Here is a 25,110-nt window from a genome sequence, read left to right on the forward strand (position 1 = left end):
CCTTTGGTGAACACAGAGATACAGAAGATTGTGAGCAGAAGCCTCAGGATCAGATAACACAAGCCAAGGAAAAGGGAGAAAGTGAGAGGAGGACCACCATTCTAGATAGATGCCTAAAGACTTGCAAGGAACAAGCAGAGGAATGAGAGCCTGGAGAGGAGGCTGAGAAGCCAGAGAGGGAAGAGGAAAACCAAGAGACTGTGAGCTGAAGAAGCCAAGGGGAGGGAATGTACCTTCAATGGTCAGACAGTGTGGATGACAAGTAGAGTGAAGACAAACATGCTGAGTTTATTTTTATTCCCTTCATTTTAAATTTGTTTCAGCTACCTTGGAGCCTAGCATAGCATGCTTCACAAATTATAGTTGGTGCTCAAATTCTTCAAGAAGGCAATTTGGCAATACAGATCAAGAGCCATAAAAATGTTCAGACCCTTTGACTGAATAATTGAATACCAATGAATTTACTGCAATAGAATAATTCATAAGAAGAAAAGAGCTGAATGTATAATAATGCTCATAAGCATGCTATTTAAAATAGTGATTAAATGGAGACACAGAAATGGCTAAAAGAATTAAAGATAAATCAACTTGAAAGTGGTATAAAGACTGTTCATCAACATGAAAAATACTGATTAAAATAAAATGGTAGAACAATAAACTATATATATGTATATAATGTGTATAAACATACATGCTGCCTTGGGAAATGTATATATAGAAAAAACTGGAAAGGACAGGGGAAAAATTATGTCTAGGGAGGTTTTTTTTTCCCTTTTAAAATTCCATTGGCATTATACAAAAAAAAAGAATTAAAATTCTTTTTGAACTCAGCAGGTTGTGTTTTTGTTTTTATTTTTGTTTTTAGAGAGAGAGAGAGTGCAAGAAGAAAGGGAGGAGAGGGACAGAGGGAGGGAGAGAGAGAGAGAGAGAGAGAGAGAGAGAATCTTAAGTAGGCTCCACACCTAGCACAGAGACCAATGTGGGGCTTGATCCCATGACCCTGAGATCATGACTTGAGTCAGATGCCTACCTGACTGAGCCACTCAGGCACCCCAACTCAGCAGGTTTTTAAAGATAATATACTCAAATTATCCAAAGCAATATGAAAGACTAAAATGCTTTAAAAATAAATTTCTGATAAAATACAATGATTTTTTTTCCCCATCCTTCATAAACTCTGTTCCTTTTCCTACTCCCAGTGGAAGCCAGATTTAATTGAAGACTGGGAAAATGTAAACATATATCTCATAATTTTTAGAATAGAAAAGCCGACTTCTTCTGGGAAGATGGAGTAAACTTACTTTCCTGTTTCTTCCACCAAGTACAACTAAAAGCCCGGCATTATAGATAAAACAAACATAAGAAGACTCTGAAAGGTAGAGAGAAGGCAGACCCAATTAGGGTACTCAGGACCCGAGGAGTGGCATGACTGTGAGCTTCCTGGGTTTTCTTTTCACCTCAGGTATCCTAGACTTGCATCTGAAGAAGCTGGCAACCCAGACAACACCAATAAGAACAGAGGACCAAGAAATGGACAGCAAAACAAGTAAGAAAACTTTCAGGCAATAACTGCTTTACTCCAGCCAAACACCACAGAAAAAACTGGTCCCACCCTCACCCGTGTCAGCCAAGGTCAGGTTAGGAGTCTATACTTCCTCCTCTGCCAGGCTATAATGAAGCATCCCACCTACCCCATTAGGGTGGTGTGACAAGCCAACAGGGAGCAAGGACTTTTATCTCTGCCAGGCTGACATGAGGAGTCTGGACTTTCACCCCCACCTGGCAGTGAGGAGACACCTTTCTTCCTTTCCATTGGGGTGGTGTCAGAGGAGGTCTAGTGGAGAGTAAGGACTTTCACTAACAGGACCACACTTACCCACTTACATGTGGTATCATAGAGACCCAGTGGATAACAGTAACCAGGCACTCTTCCCCCTCACAGCCAGAGCAGGATAAGCAGAGGCCTCCCACCCTCACCAGCAGTAATGAGGAGCCCTTCTTTCCTTAGGTGTCCATGGAGGTTGAATGGGGAACCTTGACTTGTACCCCACCTGGGGTAGTAATGAAACAGCACCCTCCTACTCCCCCTGCCAGAGTGGTATCAGAATAAGCCAGTTAAACTGAAGGCTTAAGTAAGACCTAGAGTCTCATAAAACCCAAAATATTCAGATTTTAATCTAAAATTACTTATCATACCAAACTCCCGGAAAATGAGAAGAGATAAAAATAGATGATAAAACCAACAAGTCAGAATTATCTGACAAAGATTTTTAATCAGCCATTATAAAAACGCTTTGATGAGCACTTATGAACACAGTTGAAACACATGAAAAAATGCAAAGTCTCAGAAAAGAATTAGAACGTCTTGGCAGGGAAATAGAAGATATAAGGGAAGAGCCAAATGGAAATTTTGGAACTGAAAAGTACAATAATTAAAATAAAAACTCAAATGCAAAATGAACTTAAGTTGTAAAAAACAAAACCAAACAAAACACAGGAGACAGTCTTCAAGATTTAAAGCTAAGCAGAGTTCCGAGACTTAACACCAAAAGTATGATTTATAAACTGAAAGACTGATGCGTCATCAAAATGAAAAACTTCACACTGAGAAAATCCCGAAAAGAGGGTAAATAACAAGCTACAGACTGGGAAAAATATTTGCAAATCACATAGCTGATGAAGGACTAATATTAGAATTCATAAAGAACTCTCAAAACAGTGAAAAAATAAACCCATTAGAAAATAGGCAAAGACACAAAAGGAGACTTCACTAAAGAGGATAGACTGCTACAAATAAGCACATAAAAACATACTCAATATTATTAGACTTCAGGAAAATGCAGATTAAAACTATAATGAGATACTACTATACATCCGTGAGAATGGCTAAAATTTACAAGTGACAAAACCAAATGCTAGTGAAGATGCAGAGAAACTGGATCACTCCTATATTGCTAGTGGGAATGTTATAGTAACTGGGGGAAAACAGCATAGCAGTGTCTTAAAAAACAGCAAAAACCCCTAAGCATATGGTTACTACGTGACCCAGAAACTGCACTCCTGGGGATTTATCCCAGAGAAATGAACAATTACGTTCATATAAAAACTTGAATATTTATAGCAGCTTTATTCAAAACAGCCCAAACTAGAAATAAACTGGATGTCTTTCAATGGATGAACAGTTAAACTGTGGAACAGCCATACTGTGGAATACTACATAAGTCAAAGGGTCCAATTATTTTTTAAAGATTATATTTATTTATTCATGAGAGACACAGAGAGAAGGAAGAGACATAGGCAGAGGGAGAAGTAGGCTTGGACGGTGGGGAGGGAGCCTGATTCAAGACTTGATCCCTGGACCCTGGGATCACGACCTGAGACGAAGGCAGACGCTCAACCACTGAGCCACCCAGATGCCCCAAAGATCCAATTATTGATACAGAAATTAGGTGAATCTCCAGAGAATTGAGTGAAAAAAGGCCAGCCCCAAAAGGCTATACATTGTATGGTTATATTAATATAACATTCTTGAAATGAAAAACTTAGAGAAATGGAGAATAGGCTGGTTAGAATTAGATGAGGGCCTAGAGTTAAGAAGTAGGCGAAGTAGGAGAAATGTTGGGAGGGGGCTCTCTTATAGAGAGCAATACAAGGGATCCCTGTGGTGATAGAAATGTTCTGTACCTTGACTGTATCAAAGTCAATACCAAGGTTATCATATTATACTATAATTTTACAAGATGCTACCAATGGGGGAAACTGATAAAGGGTACATGGGACCTCTCTGTTATTTCTTACAACTGTATGCATATGAGTCTACAAGTACCTAAAACTAAAAATCTTTCTTTAAAGAAAGGGCAAATATGAATTGGTCATTTAGGTGTAATATCTATGAAGGTGATTGATTTGTTACATTTAGAAGGGTAAATGACTTTATAAAGAGTAAACTTAGCCAGACCTAAATGTAATTTCCTTCTATAATTGCATGGGGGCCATGCTGACATGGCAAAGGGAAGTAGCCTTCATTATGCTTCCATAGTTTAAGGATAAAGTTTAAATGGTCTTCCTTGGGATCCCTGGGTGGCGCAGCGGTTTGGCGCCTGCCTTTGGCCCAGGGCGCGATCTTGGAGACCCGGGATCGAGTCCCACGTCGGGCTCCCGGTGCATGGAGCCTGCTTCTCCCTCTGCCTGTGTCTCTGCCTCTCTCTCTCTCACTGTGTGCCTATCATAAATAAATAAAAAAATAAAAATAAAAATAAATGGTCTTCCTCTCAGGTGGGCCTATGAGATGTGCTTGTAAAGCCATATTTAGAGCAAGGCAGTCAGTAAGTCTTCTTTGACTTGGAGGGAATGATGAGTAAGTGCTCTCTAGGGTAAAATCCTGGGGCTGATGCCATTTTACATCTTCATTAATGGTCTGGATAAATGAACAGCATTCACATGAATTCATTAATTAAGAAGAATTAGCAATATCTCGGAATATGGGAATTTAAAGTGTTCTTGATACATGAGGACAATTATCCATTAAATAAATGCCCTCCAAAAGGAAGTCTTTGTCCTTTCAAAAGATATAAAATGTGTGATGCAGAAACAAAAGGCAAACTGAACAGATTTTAAAAAGTAGTACATACTACTAGGTATTACTTTATTTTCTTTCATGTAGTAGTAGTTAGTAGTAATAATGATAATGATAATAATAATGTAAAAGTTGTGTAAGCAAAAGTAAACCACCAGCCAGAAAAGACATATTGCTGAGAACATGTCCTGCATTGTGCACACCTGTACTTTAGGGCTGGGAAAACTCACGGTGACTCTCAAATTTCTCCTTTAACACAGTCCTTTTTTTTTTTTTCCTCCAGTAACTTTTCTTTTGTGTGTTTTTTTAAAGTTTTTACTTTAATTCCAGTTAGTTAACATACAGTATAATGTTAGTTTCAAGTGTACAATATAGTAATTTAACACTTCCATACAACACCTGGTGCTCATCATAATGAGTGCACTCCTTCACCCCCATCAGCTATTTCCTTCATCCCCCTCCCATCCCTCTGGTTCTTAATCTTTATTTGAAAGGATCTGTTACTGACTGAAACTCACCCCTTCTGTTATTTATTTCATTTTATAAGTTTGCAGTTGTCACTAGGCTTCAACAGGTAGGTGCCTAAGAATAATCCCTACCCTGTTCCTTTTCTAGTAGCTTAGATACATAGTCTTGAACACATACAGAGATTTAAGAAAGACTATAACACAGTAGAAGCTGTGAGTTCTAGTCCTGGATATTCTACCTACTACTTAGGTAACCTTCGGCAAGGCACAATCTCTCAGAGTCTTAGTGTCGTCATTTATAAAATGGGATTTGTTGGATCTTATGAAGTAAAATGTGAAGGCATTTTGAAAACATACAAGTATAAGATATGATCAAAATGAATCCAAGCCTAGTAGAACAGAATAGGGATGGGTAGTACTAGAACTCTGCTTCCAGAGAGGAAGGAAAAGATTAGTTCACTCATTCATCAAATATTTATTGAATATCAATTATAGGTCAAGCACTGTTCTTTTTTTTTTTTCTTCTCGTCAAGATTTATTTATTTATTTGGGAGAGAGAGAGATAAAGAAAGGGAGAGCGAGCCTGTGAGCCAGGTGGAGGGACAGAGGGAGAGAATCTCAAATAGACTCCCCACTGAGCACGGAGCCCCATGTGGGGCTCAATCTTAGGACCCCAAGATCATGCCCTGAGCTGAAATCAAGATTCAGATACCCAACTGACTGAGTCACGCAGGTGCCCCACCAAACACTGTTCTATGTGCTAAAAAGTTAGTGGTGACTGAGACAGCCAGGACTGTGCTCTCATAGAGCATGCGCCCAGAGGAGGAATACAAGGACACACAACAAACAAGTAAACCTGATACTTAGATTATGATAAGTCTACATGGCAGAGCAGGAGCTAGGATTTTTCCCTAACATGATGCTTACTGATTACTACTCTGAGAAGGTGCAAAGGAGTTAGCCACACGAAAATCTGGCAGACGAGCATTCTGGGCAGGAACAGCTTTTCAGTGCAAAATTACTGAAGTAGGAAAGTGCTTTAAGGGCTAGAGGCTCTGAAAGGCTGCATGATAAACAAGGCAGAGAGTGGTACAGTGAGGAAATTGGAGAGATGGACAAAGGCCAAGTCACGGAAGGCCTTATAGGTCATGGTAAGGGTTTAGACTTTATTTTGAGTGCAGTGGGAAACCATTGAGAGGTTTTTAACAGAGGAGTAATCTCATTCAACTTGCATCATTAAAAGACCACTTTGGCTGCTCTATGGAGAATGGGTTGGTAAAGAGGTATAAATGCAGGCAGGTCAGTTAAGAAGATATTGTGATTAAAAAAAGAAGAAGAAGACGATATTGTGATAGTCCAAGTGAGTGATACCAGTGTCATAGAGTAGGGTGGTAGCAGTGGAGATATAATAGAAACAAACAGATGAAATATTCTATATTTTCATGGTGGAACTGACAGGATTTGTTGATGTGGGGAGGAAGCAACAGTGACTTCTTAGGTTTTGGTTTGATCAACTGTGAATGGAGGGGCTATTCACCGAATGGATTGGACTGGAGAAGAAATCGTGCAGAGGAAGATGGAAAATGTGTCAGTAGTTTATGAAATGGATATAAATTCACTGTCAAGTTGAAGTGGAAACAAAAATCAACTTGAACATTTAACAAATAATTCTTGATAAAGGTAGTAAGAATGCAAGGAGATGGTGAACGAGAGTGTGTTAGAAGGACAGTTCATTAAGGCTTTAAAGTCAAAGGAAGCTACCAGCTGCTCTGGCCCAAGCATCCTAACAAAGCAAATCCAGGCTGAGATCAGCTTAGGGTTACCATCGGAAATCCAACTTTGGGTTGTAATGTAAGTACACAGGGGGAGTAGGAGGAGAACTCCATTCATTCCAATATTTTAAAGTACCTACTATGTGTCAGGCATTGTTCTAGACACTGAAGATAGTCCAGAACAAAGCAGATGGAACTTCATTCTTACCCCGTCCCTCTCCCATGTTATATATATACAAAGACTGAGTCCTGAGCCATTTTTAATACCATAAAGCTCACTTTCATAGCAACTATTTACAACCCAAGTGTGCCAGCACCTTCTTGCCCCTAGGATATTTATGACTCTCCAAAGTAGGTAAAGTGGTAATCTAATTCAGAGTTAAGAGACTCGGAACCTCCTTCAGTCCTGCTGACCACTTGCTAAGTATGTGACTGTGACCAAAATAGGCATTTCAGTTCTTCTGGTCTCAGAGACCTGTTCTGTGAAAGGAGAAGGCTTAGCTACATAGCTGTGGTTTTCAAATATTTTAGCTGTGGCCCCTTTCTTGAAGTAAAATTTTATACAGAAGACCACATATAAAACAGGAAAGGTGAGTCTTCTCTGGCTGAAATGTGAGTGGAGGGCTCCTAGTCCCACTCACCAGTCTTTCCTCATCTCCAAAGGTAGTTTCTGAGCCCCCGCTTAGAGTTCCTAAAGTCTTGGAAGGCTGCAGTGTGAAAACCACTAGAAGATCTGCAGGTCCCTCCTGTTCTAAAGATTTGTTACTCTTTAAGGAAAGCATTATAAACAAGAGAAAAACAAGACACAGTCCATTACCTTAAAGGAGCTAAAATCTAGTAGAAGACATGTACTACAAGAATCAATCAATTTGGCTCATGGAGCACCTTCTATGTGCATGGAACCATGTTAGGTGTGCTGTAACACCTTCTACTTTTTTTCAGTGGAAGATTTTAGCTCCTGGCTTTCTGGCATCCTCTTCACCCCAAATCCTGCCATCATCCTGGAAGATTCCAAGGACCATACAGATCACCTACCAATGCCTTGGCATCTCACTTCCTCAGTCTCCTTATCTACAATTACCTCCTCATCTCTCCCTCTTTGCCAACTACTTGCATAATCACACTGTGGGTTGTATCATAAGCAAACACTTTACTTCCAAAATAACTAAAATTAGATATCCAGATTTCAGCTTTTCCTTTTTACGTAATTTTTACGTAAATACCTTCAATTCCTTATCTCTTTTTCTATCAGCTCCCTTTACTTGCTTCTTTAGCCAATGTAGAGCTTAGTGTTGATTATTATATTATTATTATTATTATTATTATTATTATTATTTAAGTAGTCTCCACACTCAGCCTGGAGGGTGGGTGCAGAGCTTAATCTCATGACCCTGAGATCAAGATCGGAGCTGAGATCAAGAGCTGGATGCTTAACCAACTGAGCCACCCAGATGCCCCAAGCTTAGTGTTCATGATTTTAATCACTGCCTAAATGAAATGTTCGACTTTCCCCCCGCATTGTCCTTCCAGTGCACTCATGTGGCAAAACCTTAGCCCTGGAGGAATCCAATCGTCTTCTTCTGCCTATACTAAATGTTGTCCCACACATCACATATTCTCAAAGACAAATGCCATATACAGTCATGGTATCTAGCCTTAACCGGGCCCTCAACACTGCCTGACCTCCCTAGTAAGCTTTCCTTTCCAATTACCACAGTTATTTCAAACTTCTTTCACTCTGACATTTCCATTACTCTCTCTCTTTCAGCATATGACTTTCCTTCCCATTTCACAGAGGACACAAACTATCAAACAAGTCCTTTGATTTCCTCTCCAGTTAAAAACCCACTTGGATCTCTTTCCATTCTCCCTTTCTTCCTTCCCCTACACCAGGCCAGGTAGCCCATCTCCTAAGGCTAGGCTCCCTCTGGTAGTCAGAATCCTAAACCTGCCCATTTGTCTTTCTCAGCATTTGAACATACATTTCCTTTTACCTCAGCTCCATATTCCCTTCTCTCCTTCACAACTAAACTCTTTGGAAAGCATCCACACTCGCCATTTTCACTTCCTCAAATTCCACTCACTCCCAGTTCACTCCCGTTTATCATCCCATGAGATGTGATCTAGGAAGCCATTTGTTTTTTGCCCTTCGTTGGAACAACTCTTACTAAAGTCTTCAACCACATTCTTAATCCTAAATACAGTAGTTACCTTTTGTTCTTTATTTTCTTGGCAGTCCATGACATTATTTGCTATTTCTTTCTTCTTGAAATACTCTCTAACCTGACTTCTGGCACATTCTCCTGACTTTGTTCTACTTCTCTGACTGTTTTGTCTCAGTTACCTTTGGGGTAATTCTTTTTTGTCTCTTATGGGGAGGCTTTCCTTACATTTCTGCCTTTGGGTACCTTCATCAAGCAACTTACGGGACTATCTTATCCATCACAGGACTTCTGTTACTGTCTACTTATTGATGATTTTCAAATTTACCTCCAGTCCAGGCTTCACTCTTGGCATGGCTGTTGCAAAGACACTTCAAAGTTAATGTATCAAAAGCTGTACTCTTTTCCCTCCTCCCTCAAAACTGTGTTAACAGATGACACCATCAAACCAGAAACTTGGAGGTCTTCCTTAACCACCCACACCCACGTCCCTGATGACCATACTTTCTTCCTCACTTCCTATACTCATTAGTCCCTAAGTCCTGTTGATTTTACCTCTTCTCAATTCCATCCACTTTTCTCTATCCTCACATCACTATCTTCTCTCACCCAGATTATAGCAATAGCCTCCAAACTTCATTCCTGTGCTAACATCTCTTTTCCACATAGCAGGCAGAGTGAACAGGCCAAATCTGCTTTGGTCTCTTCCATGTTAACAAACCCTGCAGTCGTTTCCTACTGTCCAAACTTCCCCATGCAATTACTCACTTTCCTTCATAATTAGGTCCCTGCCTACTTCCTCACTCTTATCGTCTCCTTCCCCATTTCCTCTCTCCATGCTCTGTGCTGTAGCAGTGCCGAGGTTACTGAGTTACTCAGACAAATCAGGCCTTCTCTCACACATGTCATAATCCCCCTAAAAATTATTCCCTCACCATTTGCTTGGTCCTGGGTTACCTATGCTTCAGGACTCAGTCTGTTACTTCCTTTAAGAATGAGCCAGGTCACTTCTTTTGTGCTCCCATAGTTTCTAGTACTGCTTTAATTTTCTATCTCCCCTCTGCAGGCTATATGGAGCATGAGGGTAAGAGCTATGTCTTATTTTGTATACTCAGTTTCTCCCTACAGTACCTGGCACATGGTAGATATGGAATTTTATTGTCTAATGTGATGGTGTACTGGAGCTGAGATAAATGGGGACTGTGAAGGGGGGCACAGGAGATAAATGAGAAAACAATCTGAGAAGAGGAGATAGGGCAGATATGTAGCTTCTCACAATCCCAGTGATAGGAAGTAATTTGGACCAAGTAATGGAAACAGGTGGTAGCAAGGGGCTCTTGATAAAGAAGTCCAGTATCTTTTTTTTTTTTTAAGATTTTATTTATTCACTCATGAGAGACACAGAAAGAGAGAGACTGAAACACAGGCAGAGGGAGAAGCAGGCTCCATGCAGGGAGCCCGATGTGGGACTCAATCCCGGGTCTCCAGGATCACGCCCTGGACTGAAGGCAGCACTAAACCGCTGAGCTACTGGACTTCTGGGCTGCCCCAGAAGTCCAGTACATTTATCATGGCAAGGTTCCCCACCTCCAAATGAATTAAGGCCACAGCCTTGCTCCCTGTGGCAAGTATCCCATTTCAGCTAGGTGGATTTTTGTCAGCTTTGATAATGTCTATATCTTCTCTGAAGAGTGTTCAGATTAGCCACTTCAACTCCCACCTACTCAATCTAGGCCACTATCTCTTCATCTATGGCTCATATCTGAATTAATTGGTCTTCATCGATTTACCTCTTATAGAGGTACTGGAACAATCTCCCTCAAAAACCTGGTAATACACCATTACAGTGCTCAAGAACTAGACTTCCTTTTTTTTCCTATAGCAAACTTAAATGCTGTGACCAAGCTTCTTGGCTTTTTTGTTCTTGTGACCACTATCATGCCTGTCCCCCACCATGCCTCCAATATGCTTTTTCCCCTTCTGCAATTAGGTTTCATGATTGTGAATCTTGGACTCAGAGTACACTCTAAAGTTAAAAGCAACTTTCAGGAAGGCATGAAATTCAGTGGTCCAAAACTAGCAAAAAAACCCCAAAAAACAAAACCCCTCCTTCTATGTTAAAACATTACAAAGATATAAATTTGGCTATACCTAGACCATATTTTCCTAGTTTACTGATGATGTATCCTTTAGTATATAGTATATGTCAAAATTGCCATCTATAACAGTAGATGACCTAGTTCTAGGCTTTTGCCCAGAAAAAGTTTGATTGCATCTATTAGTTTTTGCACCGAAGCAGAGTAATGCATTTGCCCAAAGTCTCAAAAGCTTCAGTGAAAGATATTTTTGGTGAAAAAGTAGAAATATAAGAGTTAGAGGACAAGATTAATGAGAAAGATGGAAGGAAGGAAGGAAGGAAGGAAGGAAGGAAGGAAGGAAGGAAGGAAGGGAGGAAGGAAGGAGAAAGAAAAGAAAAAAAAGAAAAGAAAAGACAGAAAGGTAATCAAAAGAATTATCGGATACAGTGTTAAATAAAAACAGCAAAAAAATCTCTTAGCAGAGTATAGTCTAAGTTAGGACATTAACGTATTTCCCTGGTGAAACTATGGGTTATAATCATTCCTTTTATTTTTCCATGCCTTCCAAATTTCCCACCAAAAGCATAAATTTATTTTTAAAAGCAAGAAAAGGTTTAAAAATGTAATAATATATCAAAAGACAAACTCCTTGGGGGAATGCTCACTTGTAATTAATTTTTCTGCTCACATCATTTGGAAATGAATGTCAAATTCTTACAATGATCAAGTCAAATAAAGTATACCCCCCAAATAATTAATGTGATATGGGACTTTCTCAATTTACCAGAGTTCCTCTCTCTCCTCCTTTGGGCTTTGAGTCTCTAATTCCAAAATTGGTAGTTTAGACACAGGATCTTTACAGATACTTTCACTTGCAATTAAATTAGCAGCTAAAGTAAAATGATTAACTTGTTCAAATTCTTGTGAAAGCTTCATGACCTGTAAAAGTTAAGTGAGAAAATACTCTATTTTGTATGTTTTAATATAGAATTATGAGAAAGTACATTGAGTCCATTGAATGCTTAAATGATTATTGACATATAATATAAATTGATATCCTATTTGAAGTCTTCTTCTAATTTAACTTAACATTTTGCAGTTGTTATGCAAATCCATTTTTACCTTAGGCATAAGGATATGTAAATCCATGGTGTTAAAGAAGGGTATTCTTGGAAAAAGGGAGACAGCGCTAGGATGACAAAGCACCTGTGGTACCATGTTAACATTGGAGGGGTGAAGGTACATGAAAATTCTTTGTATTATTTTTGCAACTTTTCTAGGAGTCTGAAATTATTTCAAAATAAAAAGTTTTTTAAGAGAGAGAGAAAGGGAGAGCCAGATTACCAGGATAGTGATCTGGATCTCTCATTTTTATATTATATCCTTGTTGCCTCAGTTCATCTTCTGTGTTACACTGTCCAGAGATATTTCATAAGACAGGATCCTTTAATTGTACAGTGTGATGATAACTCACTTTGATGACAAGGTCTCACAAAGCTCATCTATAGGCTATGCCCCATGTATCCACCTTTCCAGGTAGACTAAACCATGTTCTGCATCTTTCCTTCTCTAGGTCACATACTATTAGATCCATGTCCCAATCCCTCAGCAACTTGCACCCTACTTTCAAGACAACAAATTCATATAGGATAAATGAGGCCTAAACTGAATCTTCCATTTCACATGTGGTATGAAAATATGTTTTAATTGTGTGGTCAAGCCTTCACTCCTTCCTACCATTTTAATCAAGACCAAGAGAGTAACTGAGGAAGAGAATTTTCATGTAGGAGTTGTTAATAATAAGTGGGACTCCAGAAATCACCCTACAGGCAACCCTTCCTTCTAACCCTGGTCTGGCAGCCATTTTTTTTTGGCAGCCATTTTTATACTTGGGGAACACATTGGGGTCAGAACATTTAAACATTTTCCTAATTCTAAGTATAAGCCTAATTTTCAGTGTAGCTGGAAAAAAAAAGCTTTGATTTGAAGGTTTAAAGTTGAAGACACTTAAGTAAACTTTTGTTTGTTTTAAATTTGGGGGATGGTAGTAAAATACACATAACATAAAATCACCATCTTAACCTTACACACTTCAGTATGTTGTTGAGTGGTTCTAAATACATTCACATTGTTGTGCAACCATCACCATCATCCATTCCCAGAACTCTTTTCATCTTGTAAAACAAACTCTACCTATTAAACAATAACTCCCCCTTTCTCCTCCCCCAGCCCCTGCAACCACCATTATACTTTTTGTCTTTATGATTTTGACTACTCTAAGAACCTCACATGATTGGAATCATATAGTATTTGTGTTTTTGTGATTGGCTTATTTCACTCAGCATAATGTCTTCAAGATTTATCCATGTTGTAGCATATTGTACAATTTCCCTCCTTTTGTAAGAGTGAATGAGTTCCCATTGTGTACATACCACAATTTGCTTATCTATTTATCCGTCAATAAGCAACTTGGATTACTTCCACATCTTAGCTATTGTGAATAATGCTGTTATGAAAATGGGTGTGTAAAGTATCTCTTCAAGATCCTGCTTTCAATTCTTTTGGGTATATACCTAGATAGTGGAATTGCTGGGTCATTTGGTAGTTCTATTTTTAGGTAAACCTTTTACATTATAATACGTGCTCCAAAAATTAAGCTGTTGGGAAACTGATTTAAAGTAAAAAATTCACTGATTAATCCTAAGAGCGACATACTGGTTGAAGTCTATTCTGAGACACAGGTTGGCTTATAACCAAAACTATATGGAAATATATTCTATAATAATAAAAGAAACCCTAATTTCCAAGTAATATTTCCCTGAGAATTGATTTCCTTTTTTCTTATCTTAATAAAAGATAAAGTCAAACACTGAACATTTAAATAATTCAGTCTCACCTTTGTTTCTAATTCAGAATTCTCTCTTTGTAGCAGGTCATATGCTGTTAAAAAATGGTCTCTGTCTTTTGTTGTCCCTGGAAGACTTTGAATTTCATTATAAAGGCATATAAGTTCTGACTTTGATTTTTGTAATTCCTGATTAAGAAATAAAGATATTTAGTAAAATAAAACAAGACTTTTCTCCATAAGAGATATAATACTTCTAAAAAGGAATCTTTAAAATGACTCTGAAAATTTTTTTCGTTTTAAATATTCCAACTTATTTTTCTGGCAGAACTACTTTCTTAGTAGTTAAAGTTTACTTAAATCAATTAATTAAACTGAGCACTCTTAATTTCTATCATTCACAGGTTGAAGGACTGGTTTGTAGAGTCATTCCTACTTTTAGCAAGGCTTGTAGAAAGGTAAATTCTTCAGCAACTCCTGCATTAGTTATATTGCCTATTTTTAAATGAATCTTTTTAAAAAATTACCTTTTATAGAACAACTGTACTTTTAATTTTGCGACAATCCCATGTGCTAGGGTTACTAAAACAGGCTCAGAGAGTATAAGTGGCCTGCCTAAGTTCGCATAGCTAGGAAGTGGTAAAGCTGACATTCAATTGTCTGACCAACTTCAAACTCTGTTCTTAGCTACAAATTATGCTGCCTTACTTAATGTTGTATATATTCAGTGACATAATCAACTAAGCTTTCCTCTAGTCCTCTGATTTTTTTTTTTAGATCCGTGAGAGAAAACACTTCAGTTATATGTAGATTCTTATCCAATTTTTACATTGATGACATGGAATATATAGTTCAGTTGGTGGATGATTGGGGCCTGAGAATCTGTGGTGTCCCATAAAGGGAACAGGTGATATAAAATTTGTTTTAGGAGAGGAGTTACTTGCTATTTTCCCAAAGCCTTGAGATCAGAAGAGGAAGAGAGTGTTGATGAGGAAGGCGTTGGGAAAATAGAGGGAAAATAGAGAGTGGCCACCCAAAACCACAGGAAGAGGGCAAGTGGCATCAGTTTCCTACCTCATTGCATTGAAAATCCCTGTAGGTCATCAAGGTGGGATTTGGGGCATTGCACTGCCTGTCACCCCCCGCCCACCCCCACCCCCTGCAAACCGGTTAAGTGTCACCATCCTTCAAATTGGTGATCTAGACTTCCATGAACTCACTTCCAGGTGTCTCTTCCAAATATAGGCTGGTTGTCTCCTGATAGACCTTTCCAAGATGGTAGGACAAGCAGTTAAAAGGAAAGACCAGTCCATGACTCCATGACCACCATAAAAACCAAACACCTGCTACTTAAAGGCTGCTGGAACTCAGCTTGTGGAAATGATACTCACCTCATTATTACTAACAGAAACGCATATTCTACAGCTACGATTTATTTTAGAATCAAAATGAATGGTAACACGAAATCCCTAAAGTAGGAATGCAAAAAGAGGGAAATAACATCCTGAGTGATAAAATACCTCGCTTTTAACTTTCAAAGCCATCTGCACAGTATTAAGATCAGATGTCAATTGCTTTTTCCCTTCTCTCTCTTCTGACAACTCACTTTCAAATATTTCAATTTTTTCTTGGCTCATTTTCAAAATCTGTAAAAAGCATTTTACATCATTAATTCTATGTACAATAATGTTTCTTATAAATATTGATAATAATAATTTCCTGCCTAATTCAATTATAAAGTCATTTAGGGGAGATATAAAGCTGGGAAAAGGAATTCATGGTCCCATAGCTTGTAAGAGACATTTTTCTCTCTCAACCTGTTTTCTCAGTTGTCAAATGGAGCTAATAATTGTTTTACATACATTATAATCATCAGAGTAGGTATTAAGTGAGATTTTGAAAGAATTTTATTAAGCACCTACCAAATATAAAGTGTTGGTAAAATCTTTTCAGATTGATAATAATAATTAAAATAATGAGAGCAGCTACTAGTTAGTGCTTACCATGTGTGAGACATTATGGTACATGCTTTACTTGCATTACCTCATTTTGTTTTCCCATGACTCCTGTGAAATTGGAACTACTACTTTTTTTTTTTTTTTTTTTTTTTTACAGAGAACAGGGGTGAGGCTCAGATATATTAGACATTTTTCCCAAGATCACATAGTCAGCGCTGGGATTCAAATCAAATCTAACTTACAAGTACTTACTTTTAATATCTTCTCTATTTGGACTTGCCTAAGTATATTTTCTCCTGTTACAAAAACCTATGAGGAAATTAAATGGAGGCCAAAATGCAATTTAGTGATTTAGTAATGGAGTCCGCCTCACCTGTATTAGCAACTGTCACTGAAAACAACCTTTTTATTTCTTGCCTCATTCATATCTTGTACTTGCACTGTCTCTTGACCTTTCGTACTGGTTTCTCTTCTGTTTTCCTATATTACTGATAACTCAGGCTCTAAGAGGGAAATCTTAATCCAAATAAATCATCAGTTTAAATTCATTCATGTGTTACTCTAAAAAACACCGAAAACATAAGCTATAGTTCTTAAGTGTCCTTCCCTGAAGCTACACCTTGAAAAATTTCCCTATCAACAAGTTTCACCCCTTGTCTGGTCTTAGGTCCTTTGGAGAGTTGCTTTATTAAGTATTTAAGCCCTCACTGCTGTTTGGCAGCTAAATCAAAGGGACCAAGTATTAGAAAAATATACTACAGGATCCTCATTGTCCTAACTTAAGCTGCTAATGTATTTTTTTTCACTTTTGAAAAGTACCCTTTTATTGTTGATTGGCCCAGTAACAATACTATATGCAAAGGAAGCTTTTGAGTATTTAGATGTAATTTAGAAATAGAAGACACTAATACTGATATTACTTTTATTCAGAATTAGGTTTCAACAGAAACTTCAGTTAAGTTTTTCGTTTATTTCAGAGACAAAAACATTCATTTATTTAAGCTGAAGAAAAGAAAGGGTTGATATATCAGAGTTTCACCTAATTAAATTTTGGAGAAAAGTATTTTGGGGCTTTGCTTATACTTGCAGATTCATAATTTACTTCCAGATACATATTAATTTAACCTACAGGTTTTTTCAAAAATTAATTTATTAGTTTGGTAAAGTTGATTATCAATAGACTTACCGTTCTTGTGTTTAATATCAATAAAATAGGAAGAGAGGACAGGCAACTGGAAAAATGGATGATGAACCCCAGTGTAACTTCTACAAATTCTTCTGTCCAGGAGTATAGAAAAAAGACCTGGTTAAGAATGAAGTCGGCTTCCTAGGAGCGCTGAACAAGGATATAGGAAAGGGTAAATTTTTTCCTCAGAGCAGCTTTTCCCCTTCATCAGCCCCCTTTTGCCCTGCTGAATGTTTCTGCACATCCACACATGACATGCTGATGCATGCGGCACTCAAGGCAAGAATCTCCTTGGCTCCACCTGAGATGCCTCAGTGCAAAATGCAAGAAACATTTCAACTCTTAAAAATGAAAACTCCCCTCATTTCCTCTGTGTTTTTTAGTATAAGAATGCCATGTATTTTAATGCTATAGCTTTTAAAAGATAGCTTTTCAAGAGAATGCTTATTTGAAATTTAACATAATTTGCGGCATACTAAAAATGCTTATGCATTTAGGCTATCTATGTCCTGCATGTACTTCGTGGTGATCAAAGTTTCAAGCAGAAAAACACAGCAAAGGGGCAGCAAATAATCTAAGAAATGAGCAGTGGGATAGAGAGAGCTCTGGGTAGCTGAAGGGAGCCTACCTCGCCTGTCAGGCAGCAGTCAGAAAAAAGCAAGCACTACCAGACTTATTAGGGAATTGCCTCACTGGCATGGGGTAGCCACCAACGACTCTGGAGTGCAGTGTAACAGCTCAGAATTCTCCACTTTCAGTGTTCTACTGGCCCAAAGGTAGGGATCGTCTACTACTGCTCTGAAGCAAACTGTGCCTCCTAGGCACAGTATGACAAGTGCTACTGCCATCTCAACTATGTGCCTGCACTAGGCTGTGCTCTCTCATAGACACAGTCAATGGGATGGCAGGTGCGGGCACCAGGCAGGATGGGACATAGTCATCACCTCCAGGTGGGCACGGTTTATATGCTCAGTGTTGAGCATGCTGTAGCCCCCATGAGTTGTTATAAATCCCCTACGTAAACCCTTCCATAAATCCTCATCCAAGAGTTGATGTGATATACAAAATCAGCTCCAAGGCCTGACGACCCTGGAACAACTCCTAGCTCTGCCGCTCACTTTGTTCAAGACCTTTCAAGTTCTCTCAAATATGAAATGGGGACTATACTTACTTACCTTGGGGAGGGCTGTTACAGGGATTACATGAGATTATGTTTATAAAATATCTACAACAGATCACGGCATTTGAGAGATGCTTAATATATTGTGGCTATTATCATTCCTACCAGATACCTAGCATTTCTTCTTTTTAAGCATCTTCTCTGAGAATAGCAGCATTAAGATGGTCTATCAATGGTAAATCTGTCTGCAGATAGAAATGGATAAGGGGGGCAGCCTGGGTGGCTCCAGCGGTTTAGCACCGCCTTCAGCCCAGGGCCTGATCCTGGAGATCTGGGATTGAGTCCCACATTGGGCTCCCTGCGTGGAGCCTGCCTCTCCCTCTCCTTGTGTCTCTGCCCGCCCCCCCTACCCCTGTGTCCCTCATGAATAAAAAAAAAAGAGAGAGAAAGAAAGAAAGAAGAAAGAAAGAAAGAAAGAAAGAAAGAAAGAAAGAAAGAAAGAAAGAAAGAAAGAAAGAAAGAAAGAAATGGGTAAGGGTTACAGGTCATTATCTTGAATAGCCTGCCCGATTTAAGGGATTGGTTTTCTAAATTATTTGTCCTTTTAAAGTCATCTCTTCCCATTTATTTTCTTTTTTTACATATTTTTTAATTGGAGTTCAATTTGCCAACATATAGCATAACACCCAGTGCTCATCCCATCAAGTGCCCCCCTCAGTGCCTGACACCCATTCACCCCCACCCCCCACCCACCTCCCTTTTCTTCCCATTTATTTTCAAAAGAATTCTTATGGGGAAACTGTCTACAGGGTACCCAGAAATGGAGGCTTCTCTGGTTGATATAGAGGAAGAAGACCTAGAGCTCTGCATCTGTGGAACATCAAGGATCCTCAAAACACAGTTTGAAAATTGCAGTAGCAAAAACATGAGTCTTGTAGTCAGTTGAAATTTGAAATCTTCACACTTATGAATTTGTGATCTAGGTTTCCTCACCTACACAGCAGGGTGAGAGATACCTACCTCCCAGAATTTTCTGTTAACATTAAATGAGTTATATCAAACCCACAGCAGAGACCTTATAACATTGTAGGCACTGAAATTTTCATTCCCATACTCTTACTTCTTTTTTGTAGGAAACAGAAAGTAAAGCAGTAAGAAACCAGGAATAATGGCATGAGACACCCATGCACCCACCTAAAAGCTGAAGATTCATCCCAAGGGGAGCATGGCCCTGCATCAAGATCTGAAAATCCTAACCTACTGATTACAGTACTCGGTTCACTCAATTCCACAGATGAGAAGGATCCTTTAGTTAATAGTGATAGCATCATTGCTTGGCTGCCAAACTCAATCAAGAAAGCTTGAATCTTTGTCTTCATGGAAGATCAAGAGAAAACATTGATGGCAAAAATCTATTTAGTATTATCTTAGAAATCCACACATATTTCAAGTCTTTATGAACAAGTAAAAAAAAAAAAAGTGGTTTATACCACAGCCTACAGGATGGAGATTAGACAAAGAAAAAACTTCTGGCATTTAAAATTAAACACGAGGGATCCCTGGGTGGCGCAGCGGTTTGGCGCCTGCCTTTGGCCCAGGGCGCGATCCTGGAGACCCGGGATCGAATCCCACGTCGGGCTCCCGGTGCATGGAGCCTGCTTCTTCCTCTGCCTGTGTCTCTGCCTCTCTCTCTCTCTCTGTGACTATCATAAATAAATAAAAATTAAAAAAAAAATTAAAAAAAATAAAATAAAATTAAACACGAGAGGACAATGTATAATCTTCTTTACTAAACATATTTTAAAATATGATGTATGTTCATTTATGTCATAGATAACATCTATCATAGAAGGAGTGGATTAACCAGTTACTCTACAAGGATCTGTTCTACTATCAGGAATCCTGTGATAAAGAGGGCCACATGAAAGTGCACCACTGGTAGGTATCTCTCTCTTCAGGAAAGAACTTGGCATTCTCTTCCCAGGCAGCCTCCAGTGAATAACTGAGCATGGTGAGGATATTAAGGCTCGGACATTTCTAGTTAATGTGGAATTCCTTCACAGGTTACCATTACGCTAAAGCCCTGTTGGTCTGAACAAGACTTCTCAGAGCTACACCACAATCTGAGGCTCTTCCTATTCAATCTTTTTTCCTTCTCCCTCTTCTTTAACAGATATCAGACCTACATCATGAGCTAAAGGCTTTTTTGCTAGGCTACGTCTGCCCTTCCCTTGATCCTTCTCAGGGACCACCCCCAATAACTCCCCTGCAACTCTAGTCTTGTCTTGGTGCTTGCTTCCCAGATCAGTCTCCTTCTAGTGGATATATGGATGATAAGACAAGGAATGGGCAACAGGTCATGGTTACCATCAAAGTCAAAAGAAAATGATCATTTATTTAAAGACATGAATATAAACATCAAAGAAGCTCACTGAACTGCAAGAGACTCACACTGAGACATATCAGGCCACCGAAAGCCAAAGACAAAGAGATCATCTTTAATGTAGCAAAAAGAAGTGACTTGTCACCTACAGGAGATCCTTAGTAAGATTAATAGCAGATTTCTCATCAGAAACTTTGGAGGCCAGAGGAGCAGGCTGATATATTCAAAATCTAAAAGAACAAAACAGCCAAGAATTCCATATCCAGCAAAACTGTTCTTTCAAGAGTGAGGATAAAATTAAGACATTCACAGATAACAAAAGCTGAGGGAGTTTGTTACTACTAGACCTGCCCTGTGAGAAATTCTAAAAGGAGTCCTGTAGGTTGAAATGAAAAGATAACAGACAGTAACTCAAAGCCATATGAAGAGATAAACATCTCAGTAAAGGTAAATACATGGGCGATGATAAAAATTAGCAATGGTTTAAAACTCCACTTTTTGTTTTCTACATGATTTAAGAGATTAATATATTCTTTTAAAAATTAGGGATGCAAAAAAAAAAAAATTAGGGATGCCTGGGTAGTTCTGTGGTTGATTGTCTACCTTTGGCTCAGGGCATGATCCCAGGGTCCTGGGATTAAGTCCTGGATTGGGCTCCCTGCAGGAAGCCTGCTTCTGCCTCTGCTTATGTCTCTGCCTCTCTCTCTCTCTCTCTCTCTCTCTCTCTCTGTGCCTCTCATGAACAAATAAATAAAATTTTTAAAAAATAAATAAATAAAAATTATTATTAGCCTAAAAGCTAGTATTATTGTAACTTTCATTCTAATTCCATGATTTGGTTTCTATGTTAAGAGACTAATACATTTTTTAAAGATTTTATTATATAAGAGAGAGTGTGTGTGTGTGAGAGAGAGAAAGAGCACAAGTAGGGGGAGGTACAAAGGAAGAAGCAGACTCCCCACTGAGCAGTAAGCCTGATACAGGCTCCATCGCAGGACCCTGGGATCATGACCAGAGCCAAATGCAGCCACTTAACCAATGGAGCCATCCAGGTGCCCCAAGGGGCTAATACATTTTAAAAAGCAATTATTAGTTCATTGTTTTGGATACATGCTATATAAAGACGTAATTCTGTGATGTCAATTACTGAGAACAGAGCTGTAAATGAGTAGTTTTTGCATATTATTGAAGTTAAGCTGGGATAAATCCAAATTAAAGTGTTATAACTTTAGTATGTTAAATGTAATCCCAATGGTAACCACAAAGAAAATGCCTATAGAATATACACAAAAGGGAATGAAAAGGAATTAAAATGTTTTATTACCCAAAAAGTTAACTACACACAAGAGAGATACTAATGCAGGAAATGAGGGGGATCAAAAGCTATAAGGCACATAGAAACAAATGGCAAAATGACAGAGTCCTACTTTAATAATTACTTTAAATGTAAGGCACTTAATCTCTCCAATCAAAAGACAGACATTGGTATCATGGAAAAAACAAAGCATAATCTAACTATATACTGTCCACAGAAGATTCACTTTAGATCCAAAGATATGAAGAGATTGTAAGCAAAAGGGTGCAAGTAGTACCAAAAGATAGCAAGGCTAGTTAAACTAATATCAGACAAAATAGATTTTTTCAAAGATTTATTTATTTATCTATCTATTTATTTATTCATGAGAGACACAGAGAGGCAGAGACATAGGCAGAGGGAGAAGAAGGCTCTCTACAGGGAGTCTGATGTGGGACTTCATCCCAGGATTCCAGGATCGTGCTCTGAGCCAAAGGCAGATGCTCAACTGCTGAGCCACTCAGATGTCACAGATTTTATTTTATTTTTAAAATTTTATTTATTTGAGAGAGATAGAGCATGAGCATGAGAAGTGGGGGAGACAGAGGGAGAGGGAGAAGCAGATTCCCTGCTGAGCAGGGAGCCCAATGAGGAGTTCAATTCCAGGACCCTGAGATCATGACCTGAGCTGAAGGCAGATGCTTAACCAATTGAGCCATGCAGGCATCCCACAAAATAGACTTTAAATCAAAAAGATTACAAAAGACAAATAAGGGCATTATATATTAAGAAAAGTTTCAATACAGCGATAAGATATAGTAGTACCTAATCACCAACCAAAATATATAAGGCAAAAATTGGCAAAATTGAAAGAAGGCATAAACATTTCTATAATAAGAGTTGTGGGGGCAGCCCAAGTGGCTCAGTGGTTTAGCACCACCTTTGGTCCAGGGTATGATCCTGGAGACCCGCAATTGAGTCCCACATCAGGCTCCCTGCATGGAGCCTGCTTCTCCCTCTGGCTGTGTCTCTGCCTCTCTCTCTCTCTCTCTCTCTCTCTCTCTGTGTCTTTCATGAATAAATAAAATCTTAAAAAAAAAAGAGTTGGGGACTTCAATATCTTACTTTCAATAATGGATAGGACAGCCAGGTATGAGATAAATAGGGAAACAGGACTTGAACAATACAATACAATACAATACAATACAATACAATAAAGCAACAATATCTAACAGACATATATAGGACACTCTACTCAATGACCGCTCTTCCCAAATGCACACAGACATTCTCCAAGACAGACAATATTTTAGGCCATAGACTAAGTCTTAGTAGATTTTGAAAGACAGATCTTATGCAAAGTATCTTCTCCAACCACAGCAGGATAGAAACAGATATTAATAACAGAAGGAAAACTGGAAATTTCAACTATTTGTAGAAATTAAACAACATACTCTTAAACAACCAATGGCTCAAAGAAGAAATCACAAGAGATTAGTAAATACCTAAGATGAATGAAAATGAAACATGAAACTACAACATATCAAAACTAATGGGATGTAATGAAAGATGTACTAAGGGAGAAATTTATAGCTATAGCTTACATCAAAGAATAAGAAAGATCTGAAATCAACAACCTAACTCTATAATTTAGAGAGGTATAAAAGGACAAACAAAAAAACCTAAACTTAGCAGAAAGAAAGAATAAGAGAGCACAGATCAAATAAAAAAAGAAAAAAAGAAAATCAGGTATACCAAAAATTGGTTCTTTGAAAAGATCAACAAATTTGATAAATCTATTAGCTAGAAAGACTAAGAAAAAAAGAGAAGAATTAAATTACTAACATAGAAATTGAAAGTGAGTACATTACTGATTTTACAGATTAAAAAGCATTAGAAGAGAGTACTTTGAACAATTGTACACCAATAAACTAGATAACCTACATGAAATCGACAAATTCCTAGAAACATAAAAGCAACAAAGACTGAATCATGAAGAAACAGAAAATTTGACTAGACCTATAACTCACAGAATACTGAATCAGTAATCAAAAATCTCAGGTACAAAAAAAAGCCCAGGCCTCATTGCTTCACTGGTGAATTCCACCAAACATCTAAAAAAGAACTAAGACCAACACTTCTTGAACCTTTCCCAAAACTTAAAAGGGAAGAAACACTTTCTAACTCATCCTGTGAGGCCAGCTTACCCTGACATGAAAGTCATACAAATATACAAAAAGGAAGAAAAAAACCACAGACCAATATCCTTTACGAGCATTGATGCAAAATTCTTAACAAAATATTATTAAAATGAATTTCACATTATATTTGAATGAATATGAGCAAGTGAGATTTATTCCTGAAATGTAAATATGGTTTAACATACAGAAATCGATCAATGTAATACACCACATTAAAAGTATGAGGGAACATTGACATGATCATCTCAATTGATGCAGAAAAGGTATTTGACAGAATCCAACACCCTTTCATGATTGAAAAAAAAAAAAACATGAAATAAACTAGGAATAAAAGTAAACTACCTCAGGATCCCTGGGTGGCTCAGTGGTTGAGCGTCTGCCTTCAGCTCAGGTCGTGATCCCTGGGGTCCTGAGATCGAGTCCTGCATTGGGCTCCCTGAAGGGAGCCTGCTTCTCCCTCTACCTATGTTTCTGCCTCTCTCTGTGTGTCTCTCATGAATAAATAAATAAAATCTTAAAAACAATCTACCTCAACATAATAAGAGATTTATAAAAAACCCACAGTGAACATCATATTCAATAGTCAAAGACTGAAAGCTTTTCTATAAGATCAGAAACAAAGCTTTCACCACTTCTATTCAATACAGTATTGGAAATTCTAGCCAGAGCAATTAACAAGAAAAAAAAGATATCCAAATAGGAATGGAAGAAGTAAAATTATCTGTTTGCAAATGATATTGCCTTATATGTAGAAAGCTGTAAAGATTCTATAAGCAATTAGACATAATAAGTTAATTTAGCCAAGTAACAAGATACCAAACCAACACACAAAACTCAGTCACACTTCTACACACTAACAACAAGCAATCTGAAAAGGAAATTACAAAAACATTTCCATTTATAGTAGCATCAAAAAGAATAAAATAGTTAGGAATTAACTTAACCAAGGAGGTGAAAGATTTGTACAATGAAAACTACAAAACATTGCTGAAAAAATTAAAGAAGACAAACAGAAACACATTCCATGTTCATGAACTGGAAGACTTAACATGGTTAACATGTCAATAC

At 38.1% G+C, this 25,110-nt stretch overlaps 1 protein-coding gene and 1 long non-coding RNA gene across 3 annotated transcripts in view; one reads left to right on the forward strand and one right to left on the reverse strand.

Annotated features, from left to right (window-relative positions):
* Positions 1–25,110, reverse strand: part of CCDC30 (coiled-coil domain containing 30) — a 124,996-nt gene that overhangs the window by 49,624 nt on the left and 50,262 nt on the right. Inside the window, exons 1-6 of one of the 2 annotated variants that reach the window (XM_077844462.1) lie at positions 17,673–17,819; positions 17,045–17,194; positions 16,111–16,167; positions 15,421–15,546; positions 13,952–14,089; positions 11,840–11,994 (exon numbers count right to left, since the gene is read on the reverse strand). The exons of the other annotated variant lie outside the window; for it this stretch is intronic. Of the exons in view, the coding sequence (XP_077700588.1) occupies positions 11,840–11,994; positions 13,952–14,089; positions 15,421–15,537 (410 nt within the window). The 5' untranslated portion in view covers positions 15,538–15,546; positions 16,111–16,167; positions 17,045–17,194; positions 17,673–17,819. Of the gene's footprint in view, positions 1–11,839; positions 11,995–13,951; positions 14,090–15,420; positions 15,547–16,110; positions 16,168–17,044; positions 17,195–17,672; positions 17,820–25,110 lie in introns of those variants that run through there. 2 annotated transcript variants of the gene reach the window in all.
* LOC144281757 (uncharacterized) lies at positions 17,813–19,711 on the forward strand. Its single transcript, XR_013350157.1, has 2 exons — positions 17,813–17,994; positions 19,298–19,711. It is a non-coding gene; the product is annotated as an uncharacterized LOC144281757 (long non-coding RNA).

Source organism: Canis aureus, chromosome 13, assembly GCF_053574225.1.
Source record: "Canis aureus isolate CA01 chromosome 13, VMU_Caureus_v.1.0, whole genome shotgun sequence".
NCBI lineage: Eukaryota > Metazoa > Chordata > Mammalia > Carnivora > Canidae > Canis > Canis aureus.